The 24,501-nt window shown below is 40.4% G+C and overlaps 1 protein-coding gene across 1 annotated transcript; it reads right to left on the bottom strand.

Annotated features, from left to right (window-relative positions):
• On the bottom strand, window positions 1-24,363 carry tek (TEK tyrosine kinase, endothelial). The gene is made up of 23 exons (XM_062988445.1): window positions 24,210-24,363; window positions 12,929-13,225; window positions 11,212-11,322; window positions 10,451-10,630; window positions 9,362-9,493; window positions 9,101-9,238; window positions 8,893-9,018; window positions 8,276-8,421; window positions 7,826-7,970; window positions 7,062-7,220; window positions 6,204-6,338; window positions 5,307-5,597; window positions 4,817-5,128; window positions 4,138-4,274; window positions 3,662-3,872; window positions 2,962-3,072; window positions 2,309-2,499; window positions 1,970-2,083; window positions 1,751-1,821; window positions 1,601-1,641; window positions 1,129-1,225; window positions 930-1,029; window positions 1-478 (listed from the first exon to the last, which is right to left on the bottom strand). Exons 1-23 carry the CDS (start codon window positions 24,304-24,306, stop codon window positions 404-406), a joined length of 3,417 nt encoding a protein of 1,138 aa, XP_062844515.1. The 5' UTR covers window positions 24,307-24,363; the 3' UTR covers window positions 1-403.
• Between the last annotated feature and the right edge of the window lie 138 nt (window positions 24,364-24,501).

Below are 24,501 nucleotides of genomic sequence, written 5' to 3'. Positions count from 1 at the left end.
TTCACAATAAACAAGTTTATTGGTCCTTTAAAAGTCATTAAAAAATATCCACCATGTTTGCACAGTGTGCGATGTACAGCAGCCAGAGCTTAGTCTCTCAACCAAACCCAACGACAGCGGCTGCACGTCCAGCTCAGGATTTTCAACAAACACACCAACACGGCACAATCAGAATCACATTCCACCTTTCATTTACACAAACGTATAAAAACATAGACGTAGACATACTGCATACATGGATACAACTGGTAATACTCACAACAACAGGAATACACAATGTGTGCAAAAAGTTCTAGTCTGTGAATCCTGATGACAGGATTGCATAAACTTTTAATACTTTTATGATACATAAACGCTGCACAGAGAGGAAACAGCAGAGACGTGTAGCACAGCGCTGTCTGGATCACCCGGCCTCCTCTGCAGAGCAGTCGATCCCAGCGTAGGTGAATTTCTCATATAGTGTGGTGTTTACATACGTCTGTAAAAGAAAGATGTGGTGAGGTGGTTTACACTCCAGGTTAAATAATGCAGCAGTAACAATACATTTCTACACTCAGGGATGCTGACCAGGCTCCAGCACCATCTGTTCATTTATACTGACTAATAGTGACTTATTCTTCATCATTTCATTTTTACAAACAGATTCATGCTTATCCGGGTCACAGTGGGTCCGAAGCCACTTTTAAACACTAGGCACAGGAATCCACCCTGGACCGGGTCCCAAAACATCACACTGAATCAAACAAGGTATAATTCAGAGGAGCCAACCAGGCTTAAACCCAAGTCCCGGGGAACCACATTGCTGTGAAACACCCACACTACCAGCTGTACCAATGTTCTGCTTAACTCTACAACTACACCATTTTAAATCATGTTTCGAGTTGAAGTGTAATTTTCAGAGAGTGATATTTGTACAAGTGTGTTTTTACCTTTCTCTCCTCCAGCATGCGGGTGAGAGACATCAGAATCTGAGCAAACGACGGTCTTTCATACGGTTTCTCTCTCCAGCACTGCTTCATCAGCTCATAGCTACACGGGGGGAAAAGACAGTCCCAAATATGAAGTATGAATCTATTTTATTATTATTTTACTTGTTTACATGATTAGTAAGTATAAAGTCACACTTACACTTCATCGTCACAGTTGAGTGGTTTTTCTAGGTGATAACCCTGAGGGAGTTTCTCATAAAGCTCAGCGCAGGTCATACCACAGTACGGCGTCCCACCTACAGATCATTACACACATCAGCAACTCATCAAAAGTTTTTTTTGTATAAAGTACAATAAAGTACACTTTATTTATTAGATTTTAATTTTATAAAAAAAATTCTGAGTTACTAAGGCTGCCAATTGTTTGTTTCTTTAGTCATCACAATACATTAATATAAAAATAACACCAATAACACTGATCTTTGGCCTGACAACTATATTTGTTGGGTCTCTATCAAGTTAAATGTAAACAAACCTCATTTCTTTAATTTAGTGTAGTTGCGTTCTACTAATATAAACACTTTTGTTTCCTCTTTATTTGCAATAATACGAGCTTTTAACAGGATCGATATAGTCTGTCATTACAGATGAACAGAAGAGCATAAATGTACCTAAACTCACAACCTCCCAGAGAAGCACTCCATATGACCATCTGAAAAAGAGAAAAACAAGAAGAGAGAGGTTATAACCTGACCAGCAAACCATTAATAAACCAAATAACTACTAATAATTTCTCCCAGAACATTCTGGAAAAACCTTACACGTCACTGTGGGTTGTATAAACACTGTAGTTGAGAGACTCAATGGCCATCCATCTCACAGGTAATCGACCCTGTACACATAAAAGTTAAAAATCTGCTCTATTGTTATTGGCACAGAGAAGTCAGTCATAATCACCAACAGGGAATTATAAAATCATGTTATTTTTGAATAAAAGACGCTAAATGTCTTTTACAGGATTTAGTGTGATCAGACCTTACCATGGTTTTCTTGACGTAAACCTCTTGGCCTCGTGAGAGACCAAAATCAGCAATCTTTGCCACAAAGCTCTCCCCCACCAGGATGTTTCTGGCTGCTAAATCTCTGTGGATAAACTGCAAGATGCCTAAATTTTAGTGACTATATTTCATTTACACATTAACCATAGACACACAATATGGCCAAACGTATGTGGGTACATCACCATGAGTTTGTTGGACATAACAAAATCAAAACCATCCCCAACCCTGTGGTAATACATACGTCCTCCAGAAATGTCCATTCAAAAGTCAAAATTGAGGTCAGGCATTGATGTTGACCAAGAAGTCCTGGTTACTCACCTGTTTCTGGCTCAGGTAGTCCATGCCTCGAGCCACGTCAGCGGCGAATTGCAGCAGTTGCTGAGAGGTGAGCGTGGAGGCTGTACTGTTAGCGATGGCGAAGGCCGGGTCTGTCTCCAGCACTCGACTCTTCCTCAGGAAGTCCAGCAGGTTGCCGTGAGGGGCGTATTCGATGGCTAAATACAGATAACCTGAGAAAGACATAAATCAGACATGTACAGATATTATTAAAATATATAATACATATACAGTAGATTCCAGTCTACTTGCTCTAAACAACAACTGTTTTTGACCTGTTTTACTGAATTGAGCTGCATGTTTTTGGGAGTTGAGGGAAAAATTAAAGCAGCCAAAAAAAATTAATGCAGACATGAAGAATATGCAAAACTCCCCAAACTCATATTGTTGCCCCAGCCCTGAATGGCATCACTAACTGATATTACAAGTGATTATATTTGGATTGTTAATGCACATTAAATACACATTTCTTCCATCTCTGACAAAATACATTTACATTATCATTTTTCCTGATTTCATGATGCATTTAATCCTACAGGTAAGGCATGTCTTGCTTTTACATGGTCCCAAAAGTGTCTCACTGGCCTTTAATCAGTTCTGTACTGTACTGTACAGTCACAAACACACACACACACCTCTATGCTCGCAGGCTCCCAGCAGGTTGATGATGTTGGGGTGATGACCCAGTTTACACAGCACCTCCAGCTCACCTGCAAAATCTCTGTGGTCGTCTTTAGATGCGTATTCTTAGAGTAAAAAAAAATAACGATAGTGAGTTAAATTCACGAGTTTTCTCAGTCAGTTCAAAATAATTTTTAACAAATCTATTATGCCTACAACAGAAACGCCTGGGAGTTCACCTACTACAGTCAGCCCCAGAATTATCGGTGCCTTTGGTAAAGACAAGTAAAAATAAATGTGTTTTTGGTTTATAAGCTTAATCTCAGATGGAAATCTAACCTTAAATGAAAGTACTTTTATAAAGAAGAATCAGACAACATGCATCACAATTATTGGCATCCCTGGAATTTCAAATAAACAAAATGGTACCGAAGTGTGTTCCCATTAATATTGTACCTTTTAGGTTCACTTACTAATTGATCATTTATTACTTTTATTTGATATACTGGGATATAAATAAGAGGTGAAATTATAATGGTTCTATAATGTTTTGGGACTGGCTTTCTTTCATGCATCCTGGAAACCACAGAATGCATCAGATTTTTTACCATACCAAGAGCGCCAAGAGATTTTAAATGAATATCAAGTTTTATATGTAAAGAATGTACATATAATTGTACATATAGTTGAATGAACTATAACGACTTTGCTGACCTTTCATCCTCTTGATGGCAGCATCCATCCTCATTCCGTCTTTCTTGATGCGAGCTTTGAGAACTTGGCCGAAGTTTCCCTCTCCAATCACATCCTGGAACTTAATGTCGCTCCACTCCAGCATTGGGTATGACACAGCCTGTGTCGAGCATGATGATTTCTTCTGTCTGGTTAAAGAACCTGAGCTGAACTGCACCACTGGTTCCTCTCTCTGAGGAGATGCACCACCATCAGAGAAACATAATTACAACACACATTTAAACATTTATTCATTCTCATCTAGGAGCAATTTATAGCAGTTAATCCACCCTCTGCATGTCTATTTATTATTTATTGTTTTTTTATTTGTAAAGTGGAATGGAGAAAAGAAATAATGTGAAAATGTGAAATATTGGACAAGCGCTGACCAGAGGGAACACAAGTGACTGATGATGTAAAATGTTGTTGTAATTTTTTAATGAATCAATTATTTTTACCATGCGTCTTTGGAATGAGCCTCTTTTAAGCTGCAGCACGATGCAGAAAGCCAGAAGGATGGTGAGGCAGGTCATACCAGCAGAACCCAGAATGGCATAGAACAACATATTTCCATCAGCACCAAACCCATACAGACCTAAGATACAACAACAAGAACACAAAGCATGGTCACATTCTTATATACCATAAGGCTAAGAATATGTGGACACACCTCTTTATTATTGAGTTTGGGCATTTTAGCCACACCCACTGCTAACAGGTGTATAAAACATTTAATTTCATTTCATTTTCTTCAGTTGTTTAATCCTGGTCAGTGTGGGTCTGGTTTAACCAGGAATGGCTATGCCCTGGTGCCCTGTCTAGGGTATCCCTGTCTTGCCCCTAGTCATGTCTGTGTAGACACCAGCTGGCTGATAACACCCTTAAGATTCAGAACCCCAACTCCAACCCCATTGTACACTGTTAAACTGGATGAATTATAATTTTGTTTGGGAGCCAAAACATCTGCGCCTGATTTTACAAATGCTCCATTGCATAAATAGACACAAATCTTCATAGAAACACTGAAAGCTTGTGGAAAGCCTTCCCAGGAGTGTTGTTGGCCTTTATAGCTGTACAACAGTCCAGTGGAGCTGAGAACGCCCGTCTCAGTGAATGCACAGTGCATGTAGGACTCACGCGAGCTCTCTTGTGGTGTTATTGTCCTCAGCTGAACCTGCTCTTTCTCCAGACTCTCTCCAATGTTGTTGATGCTCCACAGCTCCAGCAGGTATTCAGTATCAGCCCTGAGGCCTCTCAACATGAATTGCATGGTTCTTTGAAATTCCTGCACCCCCAGTTCCACCTGCTGGTTGTACTCAGCCTCTTCACTCTGCTGGTAACGAATGAGCACCTTGGAAACGGAGTGACCCTCCGTGATGGTCCAGCTGATGATGGCCGAGGAATCGGTGATGTTAGAGATGGATACATCAGAGGGAGTAGGAGGAAGCTCTGAACATGAAGAGACATGAGTGGTGTAACTAATTAGATTATGTTGTTTTAAGAATATATTAAGAATTCAGATTGCAGTAATTGGTTGTACGACATTGTGGTTATTTTATATTTGTCTGATTTCTATACAGCTCACACTGGTTTAAATTAAACATTTAACACAGAGTGCTTAATTTACCATCACTGTGAGTCCAGGCGCTGACGGTAGGGCAGTATTGCCCCACTGCCCGGCTGCTCAGGCTGACCCTGCACTTGTACTTGTGTCTAGCCTTGAGATGTTTCAGCTGGGTACCAGTGGAGTTTGGTGGCAGGTAAAAGCTCCATGTAGTGCTTGCATCCTCCACTGGTTGGCATTCCACCTCATAGTGCCAGTCGTCTTTGAGCAGAGCGATGCCAGCAGGATCCCAGGACAGGGCCAGAGAGGTCTGGCTCAGCGGGGTCAGTTTGACCCCTGTAGGGAAAGGCTGGTCTTTAAGAGAGAAAATGGAAGTGTAATTTTAAAAGCAGCTTGACTATACGAGTTCACACTCAAGAAAACTTCCCACATGTTTACCTATAATGTTCATTAATGTGGACACCACTTATACTTGATCCATTCTTTTAATCTGCCACTGTAATAGAACACTTCCTTTTCAGTATCTCCACTTTTACATATTTTTGCTGTCACTTTGAGTTGGTGTTACATCAGTTAAAAGGTGGTTTAACCATTGGGCCTTTATCTTATGTGTTATTAAATTTTCCAATATTTTAGAATAACAGTAAGTTCCCCCCACCCCATAAAGCTGTTTTTTTTCAATGTTTAGTTCATGGCTACAGCCTTCATTTCAGTGCAGACGATTCTTTATTGTACAGCATACAAAACTATTATAGAGAACTTGAGAGAACCGTGTGGCTTTACTGTTTCAGCATGTGGGAAACGTGGTAAAGATGGGACCACACACTTTCTTGGTTGTGTTTCTGCCTTGCACCCAAAATTTCCAGGTTATGTTGGACAACCACAGCCCTGACCATGATGAAGCACAATAATAGGACTATAAAATGCCAAATATCATGTGTGTATGTGTGTGTGTATTACCAAGCATCTGTGTGTGGAAGCTAGCTTCAGGTCCTGGTTTGCCAGTCCCTCCGTGTCCACGCCTACTCAGCTGCACAAACGTGATGTACTCTGTCATGGGGGAGAGATTCTCCAACTTTGCATGGGAACCAACCACTGATAAATAAAGCACAACACAACACAATACAATACAGTTAGTTTGCCACCTTCTTACTGTCTCAGAAGTCTTATTGTGAAATAATTGTGGTTAATATTCCAACATGTCTGTTTATCTTGTGCATAACATTTCGCCCTGTACAAGTTAATACAAAAATGTATTAGAGCTCCAAGCTGGTGGAGTGTGTAGCACACAGCAACATGGGTCCTAGGGCTCAAGATTACATCCTCACCTCTGATCACTGTGTGTGCATAGTTTACAGAAACAGAGGAAACATGCAAAACTGCTCTGAGACTGTAATTAAGGTGGGGATCGAACCCAGGTCCCCAGGACCCCTGTTGCTATGCACGACCTCCTCTATCAGCTATACCACCATGACAAAATTTACATGCAAAATACACAGTTTTACCTCACGTCCATGACTAAAAGATTTGGGACAAGATCAAAGTGTAAAATCATTCTGTATCTAATTATTAATTCCCTCAGACACCACGCTGTTCATGAACTTCACATGATTTGCATTGTTTTGTCCATCCATAATCAGGTTTAAATTCTTAAGTGATCTGAAGTAATCTGTTTCCATTCATGAAGATATATGTTTGAGGTTTACCATGTGGTCAGAATTAACCTCTGACCCTTAAAATGAAATATCTCACAGGTGGAACTGGGTGAACATGACTGGTTTTGACAGGAACTCAATAACACTGAGGAGAAAATCTTACCTTCCACTGTGTCCCATGTGGAAAAATTGATTGGTCTGTAAGCCACCTTTACTGATGTCACAGGTCCATCTCCAATGTATGGTTCCTTGTTGACCAGCACCACCAGATGGTACGGCCCACTGCTGTTCAGCAAAGGAGGGTTCTGTGGTTTTGGAGGAACTGCAACAAGAACATCCCTGTGAGTGCCAACGTCTATACACAATGTGTCTATATCAAAATGCGTTTATAGATCAGTTTTTGATCATAGTCCAGTCCTGGAAATATTCACAGCTTCAGTCTAATGTTATCTTTTAAATGTTAGCTCTTTTTAAGTCCAGGATGAATAAATTGTATTAAAAGTTGAGTCCCAAACCTGGCAAAACCCAAAACTTCTTGTCTTATAAATGTTGTTTGCATTTTGACACATTTTAAACTGATTTGCATTCAATGATGTGCATAAATGTGTGTTTGCAGGGCACTAGAAACTAGGGAGACAATTATATAATTTTATACAATCAATATGTACATTCCCCTCAATTAAATAAAGAGCCCTGATTTTTTTTGGAACAATGACTACTGTAAAATATGCAGCCTAGTCTGCAAAGGTTAATTCTCCAAAATAGCTAAATCATCACATGCCATACACACATTTTTGTATACAAATGAATAGCATTGTTTATTCATGTTTTAACTGTAAGGGCAGCAAATGATTAGTCTGATAAGGCCAACTAAAGTCTGACCATGGACTAACACTGGTGGACCTGCAACTTGAAACATCGTCTCACCTTTTACAGTGACTTTAAAGTCCTTCTCTACTTGAACACTGGTGGTCTTCACTTGACAGAGCCAGCGTCCACTGTCAGCCCGTCTGATCTTGTCCACCTTAAATATGGACGTGCTCTGGTCATTCATCGTCTCTGTGTCCACAGCCTGGTCCGATATCATCATCACAAACAGAAAAAAACGTTTAGTCACTATGCTCTAGCTTATCGTCAGTCTAATAAAATGTGGTCTTGCACCACCGTTAGCTTCTTTAACAGCTCTGTGGTTGGACTGTATTTTGGTTCACTAGCATGTTGTTTTAGATAAAAGCATCTGACAAATGAATTAATGCAAATTAAGATTACATTTCTGCACTGCAGTAAGAAAGATCACTTACATATGAGATGGTCCTGTCGGGTTTAAGCAGAAATGTAAGATTACATTTCTGCACTGCAGTAAGAAAGATCACTTACATATGAGATGGTCCTGTCGGGTTTAAGCAGGAGGATTTCACCATGTAAAGGCGCTGGTCGGCCGCGGGCAGAACAGTTCACGGTGAACGGTGCACCTAAGTTCAGCTCTACATCATTCAGGCTGCTCATGATTTCTGGTGCTTTATCTGGCGATAGAAAAGCAAATTTTTTGTTTTATTAACCAACTTAGCAAGTAGTCTTTAGACAATTAATGGGGTGACACAGTAGTAAAATATGCTAGAACACCAGAGCTGACATTCTGAGCTCGCAAGCTTGAATCTTAGCTCTGCTACCGGCAGGCTGGGCGCTTATACGGATAGTGATTGGCTCGTCCAAGGGTGGAAGTGCTGGACGGGGGATAGTGGGGATTTGTGTGTGACTCTCTGTGCGCAACAGGGATATTCATATGAACTTGCTTCATGCAGGTGAAAAGAAGCGGTCAGCTACTGCACACATGCTGGAGGGGGCGTGAGATAGTGGCAGCTTTTTTCATTAGGAAAGGAGGTCTGCAGCAGTATGTGAAAAGTGATTGGGTATTTGAATACGACTAAACTGGGAAAGCTGGGAAGAAAATTGGGAAAATGCATAAAAAATAACTTAAGACAGACAAGTAATACCTTCTTTTTCACAGCGAGCACCGTGTCTACCAGGACACACACATCCTCTGAAACGATCACACCTCCCTCCATTACCACACACACACATCTGCTTACATCCAGCCCCGTAATATCCAGAAGGACACGCTGCAATCATCAAATCAAGTCATTACCAGTCTAACACGTCATTATTAGCACTAAAAAATAAATAAATGCTCATCGTTCTTACCCTCACTGCAGTTCAGGCCCCTCCACCCAGACGCACATGAGCAACCGTACGGGTCTCTGAGGCAGAAAACCAAAGAGCGACACTGGCCATCTGTACAGCGCTCCTTACAGCTCCTTCCAAAACGACCCTCACCACACACTACACTCACAAAAACCCAGAACATATAACCCAAACAGAAATATGTTAACACTTTACATGCACATTTACATGCAGTCATTACTGTTTGTCCCATCTTAAATTGGCCATTCAACACTAAGTTACCTGTTTCACAAGTTGGACCCTTGAAGCCTGGTGGGCAGATGCACTCTCCAGTTTTATCATCACATATTCCTCCATTAGCACAGTCAGGACAAGTGTTCAAGCACTCAGAACCCCACATCCCTGCCCTGCAACCTGTACACAACAACAATTTACAACAACCTAAAGTTTGTTTGTTAGTTTATTAGGATTTTAAAGTTATGTTTTACACTTTGGTTACATTCATAACAGGAACGGTAGTTACTCATTACACAAGATTCATCAGTTCACAAGGTTATATCGAACACAGTCTTGGACAATTTAATGTCTCCAATTCACCTCACTTGCATGTCTTCGGACTGTGGGAGAAAACCGGAGCACCCAGAGGAAACTCACACGGACACGGGGAGAACATGCAAACTCCACACAGAAAAGACCCGGACCGTCCCACCTGGGGATCGAACCCAGGACCTTCTTGCTGTGAGGTGACAGTGCTACCCACCGGCCGCCCCAACCTAAAGTACCACTTAGTCATTGTTTGAAGCATTTTTAGTCTTACAGCTCTGCACTTGCTGCAATACACCTCAGCTTTAGCTCACGGACACGTGACATTACATTCTCTATCATTTATTTTCTTATACTGAGCAGATTTTCTTATTTCGTCAATATGACAAGCTGTCCAGCCAGGTCCTGTCACAAAAAAAGAACCCTAATAAAATCATACCACCACTGCCACATGCTGGACTATTAGTATGATGTTTGTAATTTACAAAAATGTGTTTGCAAATTTCCTCTGAAAGGAGAAAGATGCTCTTACTGTGGTTCAGTGTTCCTATGGAAAGATGACTGCTTTACTTCATGGTAAGGTTCAAAATGAGTGTAAATTGGCTTAAATGAAGTCTGTCTGTGTTTAAATAGTTAAATTAGCTCACAAATTATAAATAAGGTGAAGACATAGACAGTATAAACAAAGCTGATATGTGACAGTGGGAGCAGGAGGCAACAGGAAATGAGGGCAATTATTTTTTCCACATCAGAGTTTTAAGTGTGTGTTAATTCCAGGTGAATGAAGTAATTAATCGTGTAATTTTATATGAGGTTTGTGTCACTTACTCCTGACTATAAGGCGGGTGATGGCGGAGCTCTTTAAGTTTCCTGAGATGTAGCGGATGGTGTAGATTCCAGCGTGCGAGTCCTTCACATTGTGAATGAGGTATGGAATTGAATCTGTGATGTCCTCCTTGGGCACTGAGTGCTCAAAAGATGAGTCGATGTTCGTAAAATCCTTCAAAGCTGTTTCAAAAATTAGAGCAGTTAAAAAATAAGGTTAAATGAACAATATGGGATTAAATATGTGCACTAAAACAGTTTCTATCTGGTCATGCACATTGAAAATCAGGATTATATTACAGCAGGCATCACAAAAACATGCAGGCATAAAAAAAAGCTGATGTTGAATGGGCAAAATGATTAAACATATAGACGACAAAGAGCTCAGGACTGAAGAGGAAATTCATTATAATGTACACCTATATAATACATACATTTATTCATTATTTTATAAGCTACACCTTCTACACAGGGGATGTTTTTGAAAAGATGAAAGATGGAAGCAAATCTAAATAGTTAAAAGAAAATCACACAAAAGAACAGGACAAAATACAAAAACAGCAACCAGTAATGAGTATAGAACCCAGGTTTTTGGAGCTATAAATAAACAACACTTCCTGCTACACCACTGTATGACTCCAATCCAAGTACAATATGTGTAAAATGTTAAATATCAGATGTAGACTGAAGTGTATTTCTTCATACAAAAACAAGATTTTAATTCTCCTATTTGTTTAGATTTGGGACACAGCCCAGGTTCTTACCCTCCTTGTAGATGACCGTGTCCTCCTGCGCCACTTTTCTCCTTGTGTATGAGATGGTGACATCGTCTCCAACACTGGCCGTCACCGTGAGCGCTTCAGGAAGGAACGATGCTAAAAAAAACACATATGGAATAACTCTATGTGCAATCTATATGAAAAATATATTTTTAATAAATAAATTGCTTTTTAAAGTTTTAAAAAACCTTCATAAATGGGTTCTTGGTTATATGTGATGCTGTGAAAAACAGCAATTTGCCCACATTCTGGTTTTCTCTTTTACTATTTAATATTAATATTTTCATTTTCATGTGGCTCGGTGGGTAGCACTGTTGCCTCACAGCAAGAAGGTCCTGGGTTCGATCCCCAGACGGGGCAGTCCGGGGCCTTTCTGTGTGGATTTTGCATGTTCTCCCCGTGTCTGCGTGGGTTTTCTCCGGGAGCTCCGGTTTTCTCCCACAGTCCAAAAACATGCAGTCAGGTTAATTGGAGACACTAAATTGCCCTATAGGTGAATGGGTGTGTGTGTGTGTGTGTGTGTGTGTGTCTGCTGTGCAATGGACTGGCGCCCCGTCCAGCGTGTTACTGTGTGCCTTGCGCCCATTGTAAAGCTGGGATAGGCTCCAGCAACCCAATGACCCTGGTTGGATACGTGGCTAAGAAAATGAGTGAGAACACTGCTTTATCCTGGTCAGGGTTGCAGTGGTTCCTGTTTCCCTGGAATCACTGGCCGCAATGTAGTTACCCACCCTAAACAGGCCCTCGACCATCTTGCTAAAGAAGCAACTGGTACTGGTTAAGCATTTTTCCATGTGTTTTATACTATAAATAACATTGTAGATGTATTATATTCTCCCTAAAATACCGTATGTCTTCAATTATCCAGCGCTAGAACTGCTCTCTGTACACTTTTCTGGACTTCAAAAACAAATGCTATTGTCATGAACTTGTATAAATTACCCCCTGGTCTTCCCCTGGGTGCCACAGGGAGCTCAAAACAACACAGAATTAACAGGCACACTAAATTAAGCAATATGAAAACATGATCCTGGATACAAACTAGTTCAGAGAGCACAGGGTCTTGTAATGGCTTTAGAAATGGCTTATTTATTTTTCCATTATTTTTCCTTTTTACCCCTCTCAGCGCATTCCTGTTTTATTAAACATCCCCCCGAAATGCTTCATCTTGTGTAAGAGAAGTTGATGAACTCTGAACCAAGTGGATTTTTCTTTAAGTAATTGTAGCAAAGCAGTTTGTTGTAATCATTGCCTAATTATGGAAGGTTTGAAACATTTTACTGCAGAAAATCAGAAGAAATTAAGAACATGGCTATCAAACCAGTGGACATTTTCAGATAGACTGTCAATGTATGGTCTAGATGTACAACAGAACACAGTGTGTGTTAAACACCATAAAGCATAATATTCATCAGAATAAATGTACTGGTGATAAAGGTCAGGGTTGCTTTGAAACCTAAAACTGAAGTCACCCAGAAATAGTGAGCTAGAGACAACACAGAGAAGCCAATCCATCTTCGCATGTGTTTAGAAAGTTCAAAGAAGTCTAAGGACCCAGAGAAAAAACAAGCAAACGTGGGAAAACCATGTGAAATGCGGCAAGGTTCTGGTTAATGAAAGCCAGTCATCACTGATAAGGGCCTGACCACGTCCACATTCAGTACTAGAATGTATCATAGCAAAGGTTACCAAGCATAATCACCTTCATTCAGGATTTTGTAAGTGTACACCTTGCCACCATCCTTGGCCTGGCAAAAGAAAGCCCCGAATATATCTACACGATTCTTCCAGGAGACTTTGGTGGCAGAGCGGTGGGTTATATCCGCTGTGGTACCGGGCAGTTCTTGTTGAGGCACTGGGAACTCCCGGCCCAGACGGAGCGAGGAGGTCGGACCGGAGGACGTCCAGTCACCGCTCACGCACAGCAGAGACGCGTCAGCCGAGGAGACGACAGGATCCGGGTTTATTAGGGTCAAGTCTGAGATATCCAGAGCACAGCCTGCAGAACACATGCACACATGTAATGACGGGGGATATCTGCTTTATAATAAGAAATATGGTCAGAACGATAGGATTAAATTACATTCGAAATAAAAAGAAACATGAGTAGGAAGGCTTTATTAAACATAAACACAATAATACAACTGTATGTTTTTTTTTTTAGATAATTTAGGATCCCTGATTGCAGTCGAGGAGAGTATATTGCTGCTCACACCTCCTCTGACCCGCGCAGCCCTTAGCGAAACCCTTTTTTCACCTATGCACTCTGCACAGGCGCCTCTCTATCTGCCAACCAGGGTCCTTACACAGCGTTTGAGGACCCCACCCACATAGTCCGGTCATCCCCCCCCTAGCAGAATCGTGTCTGCTGCAGGCACTGCCAATTATGCCCAATAGATGGCTCCCAGCTGACCAGTAGCAACAGCGAGTTTCGAACCGAGGAGTTCAGAATCTTGGCTCTTGTGTGTTAGCAGAATATCCCGCTGCGCCACCTGGGCACAATCAGTTATACAGTGTATCACAAAAGTGAGTACACCCCTCACATTTCTGCAAATATTTAATTATATCTTTTCATGGGACAACACTATAGACATGAAACTTGGATATAACTTAGAGTAGTCAGTGTACAGCGTGTATAGCAGTGTAGATTTACTGTCTTCTGAAAATAACTCAACACACAGCCATTAATGTCTAAATAGCTGGCAACATAAGTGAGTACACCCCACAGTGAACATGTCCAAATTGTGCCCAAATGTGTCGTTGTCCCTCCCTGGTGTCATGTGTCAAGGTCCCAGGTGTAAATGGGAAGCAGGGCTGTTAAATTTGGTGTTTTGGGTACAATTCTCTCATACTGGCCACTGGATATTCAACATGGCACCTCATGGCAAAGAACTCTCTGAGGATGTGAGAAATAGAATTGTTGCTCTCCACAAAGATGGCCTGGGCTATAAGAAGATTGCTAACACCCTGAAACTGAGCTACAGCATGGTGGCCAAGGTCATACAGCGGTTTTCCAGGACAGGTTCCACTCGGAACAGGCTTCGCCAGGGTCGACCAAAGAAGTTGAGTCCACGTGTTCGGCGTCATATCCAGAGGTTGGCTTTAAAAAATAGACACATGAGTGCTGCCAGCATTGCTGCAGAGGTTGAAGACGTGGGAGGTCAGCCTGTCAGTGCTCAGACCATACGCCGCACACTGCATCAACTCGGTCTGCATGGTCGTCATCCCAGAAGGAAGCTGACGCACAAGAAAGCCAGCAAACAGTTTGCTGAAGACAAGCAGTCCAAGAACATGGATTACTGGAATGCCCTGTGGTCTGACGAGACCAAGATAAACTTGTTTGGCTCAGATGGTGTCCAGCATGTGTGGCGGCGCCCTGGTGAGAAGTACCAAGACAGCTGTATCTTGCCTACAGTCAAGCATGGTGGTGGTAGCATCATGGTCTTGGGCTGCATGAGTGTTGCTGGCACTGGGGAGCTGCGGTTCATTGAGGGAAACATGAATTCCAACATGTACTGTGACATTCTGAAACAGAGCATGATCCCCTCCCTTCGAAAACTGGGCCTCATGGCAGTTTTCCAACAGGATAACGACCCCAAACACAACCTCCAAGATGACAACTGCCTTGCTGAGGAAGCTGAAGGTAAAGGTGATGGACTAAACCCAATTGAGCACCTGTGGCGCATCCTCAAGTGGAAGGTGGAGGAGTTCAAGGTGTCTAACATCCACCAGCTCTGTGATGTCATCATGGAGGAGTGGAAGAGGATTCCAGTAGCAACCTGTGCAGCTCTGGTGAATTCCATGCCCAGGAGGGTTAAGGCAGTGCTGGATAATAATGGTGGTCACACAAAATATTGACACTTTGGGCACAATTTGGACATGTTCACTGTGGGGTGTACTCACTTATGTTGCCAGCCATTTAGACATTAATGGCTGTGTGTTGAGTTATTTTCAGAAGACAGTAAATCTACACTGCTATACAAGTTGTACACTGACTACTCTAAGTTATATCGAAGTTTCATGTCTATAGTGTTGTCCCATGAAAAGATATAATAAAATATTTGCAGAAATGTGAGGGGTGTACTCACTTTTGTGATACACTGTATATGTATATATTACTTTTTATGTGACGTAAGGTGTGGTCCCTGGCCCGGTAAGGCCAACTGTCTTTTCCTAAATGTAGGTCCGGGGACCACTAAGTATCATTCCTTGCTCCACTTGTGGTCTATGGCACAGTGGTTAAGAAACTCTGCTAGCTCTGCAGATCAAAACACAGTAAACAAAGCTACCAGTAGCAAAGATAACTACATTACAAATGCATTAGCTTCATTAGCTCAAATACAAAGTCTCACTAAAGGAGAGCAGGTTTATTTGTAAAGTCACATACTGATATTGTACAAGAAGACTTGGCTCACAATGGATACCCCAATTCATCCCAAAAGTACGGACTTTGTGTGGTTCTGGGAGGTTTCTTCACACCAATATCATCAAGTTAAAAGCAAAACATTTATTTTATATAAATGATTTTATACATGTTAGCAAATTGTGTTACTGAAGCCCCTGAGGTCAATAATTAGGAGCGATGTCTATATACTTTTGGCCATATAGTGTAGATCTACTAGATCTGCTAGTCCATCTTGGAGTATATATTGTATTCCCACCTTTTATTTCTAAACACAAATCATGTCCCTAATATAAACACTGGGTCACAACAAATAAAGATAAGACACACAATATTTGTGTACAGTCCTTCACAGACAGGAAGCACTCAGTGGATGATAAACAAACTTTACGACTCAATTAATCACAAGAAAACCTGAGCATTTTTTAAGACGGTGGTCTGGCAGCTGATAAGGTGTTTAAATGTCAGTACATTCTTATAAAAGCCAGAATTTAATATGACAGTTTGATTTTAATACGGTCAGTTTGAATCTGTTTAAATCTGTATTAATGTGGGTCCACCTATTAGGGACATTTTGGGCTCTAATTTTGGGCAGTTTTTAAGCTCCAACTAAACTAAATATTCAGACTTTAGCTGCTGACTGGTGTCCAGTTATCTCCCTCAGTTACCATGTTCTGATAATGTCAAGGTCAGGTAGAAACGAACACAACGTTTGAACACACACTCTGTGCGGGGCGGCGAAAGCTTCATGCTGTAACGTTTGCTCACGTACGTCTCTACATGATCTAACAGTCATCAAATTCTACACCAATGTCGAGCAGAAAATTCAGAACCGAAGTTGAGATTCCATAAACTGTGGACACAGCATAAAAGATCCAACCAACACTGGATAAGGACACAAGACTAAGCTTAATGCCTGAGAACCATTAAGTTCAACTCGAGAGAATTCAGCATTGGTGAGTTTTAAGAATCATTCTTTTCAGCAAAAGAACTGAACTATTTATAAATCAATAAGCAACACTTGTAATCCAACATCAATGTTTTTCACAAGTCTGAGTTAAGCAGCTGTCCTTTTTCTGAGTTCTTTCATAATTTATTGTGAATTTCTTAACACAAACATACATACATGACTTGGATGTGTAATTTGATGCTGTGAGAAGGTCTAGTGTTATTTCACTCAGGGCCTCCGAATTCCTCGTGAATGATTATGATTGACTACAGCTGGTAACTTTTCTGACCCCTGATTACCAGGGTTAGCATCTATTCATGGACATATGGAACTCTTTTACATTAAGATGAGATAAAAATGCCCAGACTTTACCCAAGAACCACCAAAAAAACAAAAACATTTTTTATGTGATTAAAAGGCAGTCAGGGCAGCGTGGTGGTAAAACTGGTGCTGGGAGAGGGGGTGCCACATAACGACAGGCTCATGAGGTCCTGGCTTTAAAATGTTTAAAATGGCTAATCTACTGTAGATCTTCCCATAGGTCCGAGTGAGTGAGGTCGCTTTTTATGCCCTGTGATAGGCTGGCTGCCCTGTCCAGGACATTTTCAGCTTTGCATTTAGTGTTTTTGATTGAAATAAGATCTACAATGACCAAGACATCTTTCTTTAACAGAATAAACCTGGATCTTATCATACATGGTGCACATCACACGTGCCTCCCACATTTCCCCTTATACAGTCAATGTACATATGCACCTTATTTACTACCTATCTATTTTTTTTTTACTTGAAGTCTGTCAGTGCACTGTACAACTTCATTGCACACTTTGTCTGACTACTGTACTGTTTTTGTCGCTGCTGTATTGTCTATAGTATTGTTTATAGTATTGTTTATGTTTATTCTATGTTTATATAGAGTGTTTCTTTTTCTATTATTTAATTAGATGTATATATGTTGACACCTGCACCAAGAGAAATTCTTTGTACATTTGGTACTTGGCAAATAATAAAGATTCTGATTCTGACAAGGAAAATGAAGTGAGCACACACACACACACACACACACCCACATCTATTAGTAATACAAAACGGAGCAGTTCAGGACACACCAGCGATTATTTGCAGTTATGCAAGAGCTTTTGAGATGCCAGCTCCTTCCCTGGGCTTGAAACCAACTCCCAGTGCTATCTGTCATAATTCATGCACTGTGTTTTGAGCCAAAGGAAATGTGACCAGCCAACGCTGTGCAAAACAAAAACACTAATTAGGGAGTATTTAACAAAGTGTCTATTAAAAGCAAACTTTCTCCACCTAGTCCAGATCCCAGTGGTCACATAGGAAACACATTCTCCTGATATCAGACTTCATAATTCCATTCGGCATTCATTTCTGTTTTGATGTTGTTGGGCAGGAGGAACACCCAGTGAAAACATTAGTGTTGACACGGATAGTTAATGAAAACCCCACGCCTTGAGTATGGCACAATATGACTTATTGTATTTCATCCTGGAATATAGGAACATCATCATGCAAGAGGATATGCACTGGAGAACACATCTGGTTCTGATTCATTTGGTTCATTTTTTGACTGTTACATGACATGTGAGGCTGGAGCTCATGATGATGGCTACACTTAACAACCACTTTATCCTTTTAGGATTGCTGTGGGTACGGTGCCACCCAAAAACACTAAACACAATGACAAAATTCACTTATACACACAAACTCACATCACTTGTGTGTAGAAGTACAGTAGTCGGTCCACAGTTACATGTGTCTGGACAGGTGGACAACTGGAGCATTTAAAGGTAGCCCCTGCACAGTTGGCATACGTGTAGTGTTAGCCCCAACTTTGCAGTGTCACAGTCTACTCTGTTCTGGTGTGTCTGTAGGAATTCGTGCCCATTAGATACAAGCATCTGTGAGGTCAAGCACTGATGGTGGACAAAAAGGTTTGGCTAGCAATCGCAATGTTCCGATTTCTTCCTAGGGTGTTCTTTAGCGTTAAGATCAGGGCTTTATGCAAGCCACCTGTTCCTGTCTTTATTAACCTCACTTTGTGTACAGGGACACTGGACGCATGGCAAGAATACCCTGGACAGGGTTCCAATCCATTATTGCTGGGCTTCGGACCAACCAGCTCCCACTCCACCACCCCTTGTCCTTTACATGTACCTTTGTGGCATGTCCTTTTAATTCCTAATGGGCGGCACAATGGCTTAGTGGGTACAGTGGGTCGCCTCACAGCAAGAAGGTTATGGGTCTGGATGCTTTCTGTGTGGAGTTTGCATGTTCTTTCCGTGAACTGATGAACATGAACTGATTAATCTTGTGTAAGCAGTAACTACCGTTCCTGTCATGAATGTAACCAAAGTGTGTACAAACATGACATCCTAATAATTCCTAATTGACTAAGATTAAAGGGCTTTTCTTCTGACCTTGGCCAAAAGAAGACTGTTCTATGTACTCTATAATGCAGCTACAATCCAAAAAATAAAATAACATTATAGAATTTGCTGCAGTACCAAATTTGTTTGATCCAGAAATGAAGCGTGTTCTAATTATTCAAATCAAAATACATCCATGAATTTCATATTCTTTATAAATGTTTACAAAGACTTAATACCAGGTCCCAAAATTAGCCGAGCCAATTCAGCATGGGTGTAAACCTTCCATAAACTCATACAAGGACAACATGATAAGTCTTAACTTCCTTTCTGATACCCAGAAAGGCATGTGACCAACAACAAGCCAGTAGCTTGTGATTTGCAGCTAAATGTCAAAATCTGCTTTATTGTTCCTTTAATAAGTTTGCACAGGCTGCAAATAGTTTTGGAAAGTGACCAGTGCACAGAGGGAAACCTCGCCCTGCTATTGTTGTGGCAGAATAGTGCCGAGCAAAGGATTTATACACAGGGGTGTGGAGTTTCAACTTGGGATTGACCTCTGATACACACACACATACACACACACCTAAGATGGGCAGAAGTGCATTTTAGGAAAGTATCAGTCATTGTGGATGTGACATTATGTTCCCGTATTGTCTATTTTATGTCTAGTGAACAATAGATCCATAACCATCAGTGGACGATACATAATTAGGGAGTCTGTCTGGCTCCTAATAGTCCCTCAAGCCTTCCATACTTCCTCAGAGCTTTAACCCCACTTCTGCAAATGTTACTCACAGATGCTCAAGCTGTCTCAAAAGAGATGTTTGAGTTTTTGTGATTAGCTCTCCACAAGAGGCTGCACAGAATCTGTAGCTACAACTGGATCTGAGATAATGAGTGAGTTAGAAAGGATGTGCATTTATTATAAGATGCACTGATGATGGATGGACAGTTTCGGAAATGGAAACAGTTCCACTCAAAAACCTGAAGATGTTCATCAATATAAACTATATGGACACCCCTTCATCCCTAAAGTATTGGGACACCCCTTCATGTTTTATAATTCATGTGTTTCTGCCACAATAACATAACATATCTTTCCAAATACAATATAGTACATGATCTCTACAGGTTCATTTTTAATTTACAACTGAACGTTCAGTAACCTTAACCTTAACCTGTTATTTAAAACATATTGCCTTTCATTTATTTCATTTCATATGGGACAATGCTGAGGTCCTCAAAACAACTACCATCAAACATCAACATGTCAAAATAAACGTCAGAAAAAAGTATATATTGTTAGGCTAAAATCCACAGCTAAGTTAAAATCCACAGCCAGGCTAAAATCCACAGCCAGGCTAAAATCCACAGTCAGGCTTAAATCCACAGTCAAGCTAAAATAATCCACAGCTAAATTAAAATCCACAGCTAAGCTCAAATCCACAGTGAAGCTAAAATCCACAGCTAACCTCAAATCCACAGTGAAGCTAAAATCCACAGCCAGGCTAAAATCCACAGCCAGGCTAAAATCCACAGTCAGGCTTAAATCCACAGTCAAGCTAAAATAATCCACAGCTAAATTAAAATCCACAGCTAAGCTCAAATCCACAGTGAAGCTAAAATCCACAGCTAAGCTACCCTAAATGGTCAAATATACCTGGAACTATACTTATTGACCTCATGTGTTTCTTCCACATACATACTGAAAGATGTTTCATCCACATTCATCGCTTAAAGATGTATAAATTCAATTATATAGACACACTTGAAAATCTTGTTTAATGCCAGTGTGGTCGTTTCCAGTTCCCTGTTGTGTATTGCAATCCTCTGCCGCTTGCACCATCACATTCACCAGCCAGCGGCGAGGCCTCACACAGTGTTTTGTTGTGCAGGGATGAATCTCCCAACCGCTCACACTGGCATCTCAGCCAGTTGCAGCAGTAGCATATCACAGCAGTAGAGAGGAGAACTGCCACCTGACTCTCCCACCCTGTTAAACCACCTGAGCATTGGGCAACTCCAATGTAATGCCTATAGTGTTGAAATGGGATGTCCGACAAGCTTGTGGTCATGCGTCAGCTCAGTGGCTATATTTTGTAATAAAAATCTTGGCATTTCTGACCATACTGGTCTCAGTATGTAATTTTTGGCTGTGTAAAGTGTGTTTACATGTGCAATGGTTTCATGTTCTAACCCAAACCTCCAAAGAAATCCAAAATATGTTGTCAGAATGAAAAATGGCTTTTTTATCTTTGGTTTAGCAGTAATGTTGATATTATGGTTGCTTGAATGGTTGGTGGGTGTTCGGAGAGGGGAATAACACAAGGCTGTTTGTGTTTTTATCAGACCAGCAGTGGTGATACCATACCGTCCTGCTGTATATATGAAGGGTGGCGGCGGCGTGTCTCGTCTCTGTAACCTTACTAAAATACAGCTCAGTAAAGTAGAAACTAGCAGTGTGTTACACCATCGTATGTCTTACAAACTTACGGTCTGTAATCTTCAGCTTTATATTATTTTGGACAAGGCCCAAACTCACTGGCTATATTTTGTAATGCATTTCCAACCCTACTGGCTGCATTTTTGATGTATCTAATTCCTTCTTCGTACTACAACTCTTGCTGCTTGTTCAGCTGGCTTGTTTCTCGGGAAGGGCAGGCTAGCACACTCCTCCGCGACACACGTGAAGCCACTGAATGCCTCTTTACACTGTACAGTGGTGGATTCTCACAGAGAGATGATCAAGCTACATGCTACTCATGCCTGTGCCTTCACCTGAAAGTCACAAGGAATGGGGGGGGGGGGTCCACAAACTGCTTTTCCTTCACTCAGATATGTCCAACTGTGTTTGTTAAGTGCCCGACCAGGCTGATGTGATTCCACTGCTGTGTCACCCGAGGTTTTGGGAATACAGAGGTGAATCTGGTTAATTTAGCAATGTTTTGAGTAGCTTGGGCATGTTTCCCTTTGGCAGATGTTTAACTTTACATGTAGGACAGAATCCGATCTAAATTTAGTGACGCAGTCAGTGAAAAATGGAGTAGCAGAAACAGTGGCACAGGCCGTCATGGGAATTGAACTTACAAGCTTTCAGAATAAACACAGCTGTGTGTTCAGTGATTAGAGGCTAATTTAACTGTATTGTGAATTTGCCTTTTAGTCTAATGGTAATTTATCTCTATTATACCAAAAATAGTGGACAGAACATAAAACATTAATGTGTCTGTCTGCTTGCCCATTTAAACAAACAAAAAACAAACATTGTGTGCTGATTTTGCTAAATAACTCGCATTCCTGGGTCAGAAGGATGGAATTTAAGTTTTATCAACATTAAACTATTCAACTGTTAAATACTTTCTCACATTAAACCTTTTCAGCTCTTAAGAAAATCCTGATATTCATTTATCATTAGTAACAACTTCAATCTGATCAAGTCCAGAAACCCAAAAATCTTTAACCCACAAAAAAGCAGGAGTACACCTTTGACCGGGTAGCAATCTGTCGCAGGGCATCAATCTCTCACACTTAGGGGTCATTTAGATAAGCAATCCACCTACAGAACGGTTTATAGGAGGTGGGAGGAAAATTCCTAACAGACAGTGACCAGAGATGAAGTTTAACACGGATCCCAAGACTCGCGCTGACCACAATCTGTTTTTATTTACTCAAAATGATATTTTAGATACATTTCAGCTAATCTAGCCAGCTGGGATGAGTTCTGGATGACGGAAAATCTGCCATACGTTTAACAAATAAATTGTGTTTTATTAATGTTAATATCACATCACCCAGATGAGACTGATATAGTAAAGATCTGTATCTGATTAATCTGGCAAAAAAAAGCAAAAACGTTTATGTTCCTCATGTGTTTAAGCGTAGACGTGTGGATCAATCGATTCCAGATGTGCGCAGTACTCCAGTTTGACCTGGCCTGTTTGTTACTGGGACATTATTAGACACATCAATAAAACTTGTCTTTTTCCATAGATGCTATACAATGCAGAATCCTGTAACCCTCTTTAAAAATTTAAATTTGAAGCATACAGAGGCTCCTGAGTACAAACGTGTTCAGTGTAACCCTGTTTGCTGATTTGGTCTGCCGTGTTATTGTTAACCATTGTGCATCACATTATTCAGTTAGTGAATTTAAACTGTATTTAAGTTTAAACTGCATGTAGTTCTTATTAACACCAAGTTTACATGCTTAAAAAAGATGCAAAATGTGTTAATGCTTCTCTTAATCTTAACCAATTATACATTCTTTTAAAAGCAGACATTTATTACCAGTGTAGTTAGATTTACAAGACACAGTGGTAAATAAGTACAATAGATAGGTAAAATAGCAATTTTATTGTCATGCTTTTATTATCATACTAAATCGTACTAAAATTATAATTATAATTATAATTATAATTATAATTAAATGTGGTCGTGGACCTTTATTACTTATGAGAAAATATCCCAACATTTAACAAGGAAAAAAATAATTATTATAATAACAACAATAATAATAATAATTATTATTATTATCATTATTATTATTATTATAAATGAACAAAAAGTGACATTACATTTTTACAATCACTGAATTCTGATGATACCCACCAGAATAAAAAATTGTATCCTGATGTAAATATATCACAATATTAATACAGACATATTGCCAATAAATACAGATAAAAATACACAAAAACAGTGACTTAAAAAATCACAAGACAAAAAGCACAAGTACAAGATAAACAGACACTCAACTAGGTGGATTAATTATAAATAAATATTAAAACTGTATTATGAAAAGCTTTATATCCAACACTCAACAAGGAACAAGGACCTAAAAACTGGTACAAAAGTTGATTTACTAATGTAGTACTAATGTATCTGCTAATTGCCGTAATGTGACTATAAATCACAACCATGATATTATGTAATATTATCTGTCTCTGTCTAAACAATAACCAATATCCACCCAGTTAATACTAGCATAATTAATAAATGCACATTTACTAATAATTGAACCACCAATCAGTTTCTTCTTTGTAACAATAAAGCTGTAAAACTGATACCTCATAATAATCATCATATCAGACCATGTATCGATGTCATATTTCTATATAATCCAATCCTTCACAAGCCATAAGCAGTAGCAGCAATTCTACGAGTCACAAAAATCAGACAAATCATCTCCTATCTGATCAGCTGGATGAAGCTTAAACAGGGGTTAACAGATGTTTACACTGACCTGTGAGCAGGCAGCTGAGTAGATAAAGAAGAACTGATGAGGGCAGGTTTGGCATATTTGCCTGGCCGAGGGGCAGCCACAAGCAGGACGTCCACATGCACAGTTTCAGAGCTCAGAGACTCGGGGAGAAGAATCAGTAACACTCCTGCATACACATCCCTCCTGCTCCAGTGTAGCACTTCAACTAGTCCTTAGTCTCTCTGTAGAGTCCAACACAGGGAGGTAAAGTTCCCTTTCCTGTTTCCTCTCTCTCTCTCTAACTCTTTCTCTCGTCTGTGAAGATGGGAAAGGC

Source organism: Trichomycterus rosablanca, chromosome 26, assembly GCF_030014385.1.
Source record: "Trichomycterus rosablanca isolate fTriRos1 chromosome 26, fTriRos1.hap1, whole genome shotgun sequence".
In the NCBI taxonomy this organism is placed as follows: domain Eukaryota; kingdom Metazoa; phylum Chordata; class Actinopteri; order Siluriformes; family Trichomycteridae; genus Trichomycterus; species Trichomycterus rosablanca.
This window is presented reverse-complemented; position numbering and strand designations above follow the sequence as displayed.

Bases quoted from the DNA above. Each gene is read 5' to 3' on its own strand.
- tek (XM_062988445.1), bottom strand. From the start codon at position 24,306: ATGTGGACGTCCTGCTTGTGGCTGCCCCTCGGCCAGGCAAATATGCCA. The intron at 11,323-12,928 runs GTGATTATGCTT...TGTTTTTTTTAG, and splicing joins TTACAAAATCCTGAATGAAG to CATCGTTCCTTCCTGAAGCG. The intron at 5,129-5,306 runs GTAAATTAAGCA...CTTCATGTTCAG, and splicing joins CGCCTGGACTCACAGTGATG to AGCTTCCTCCTACTCCCTCT.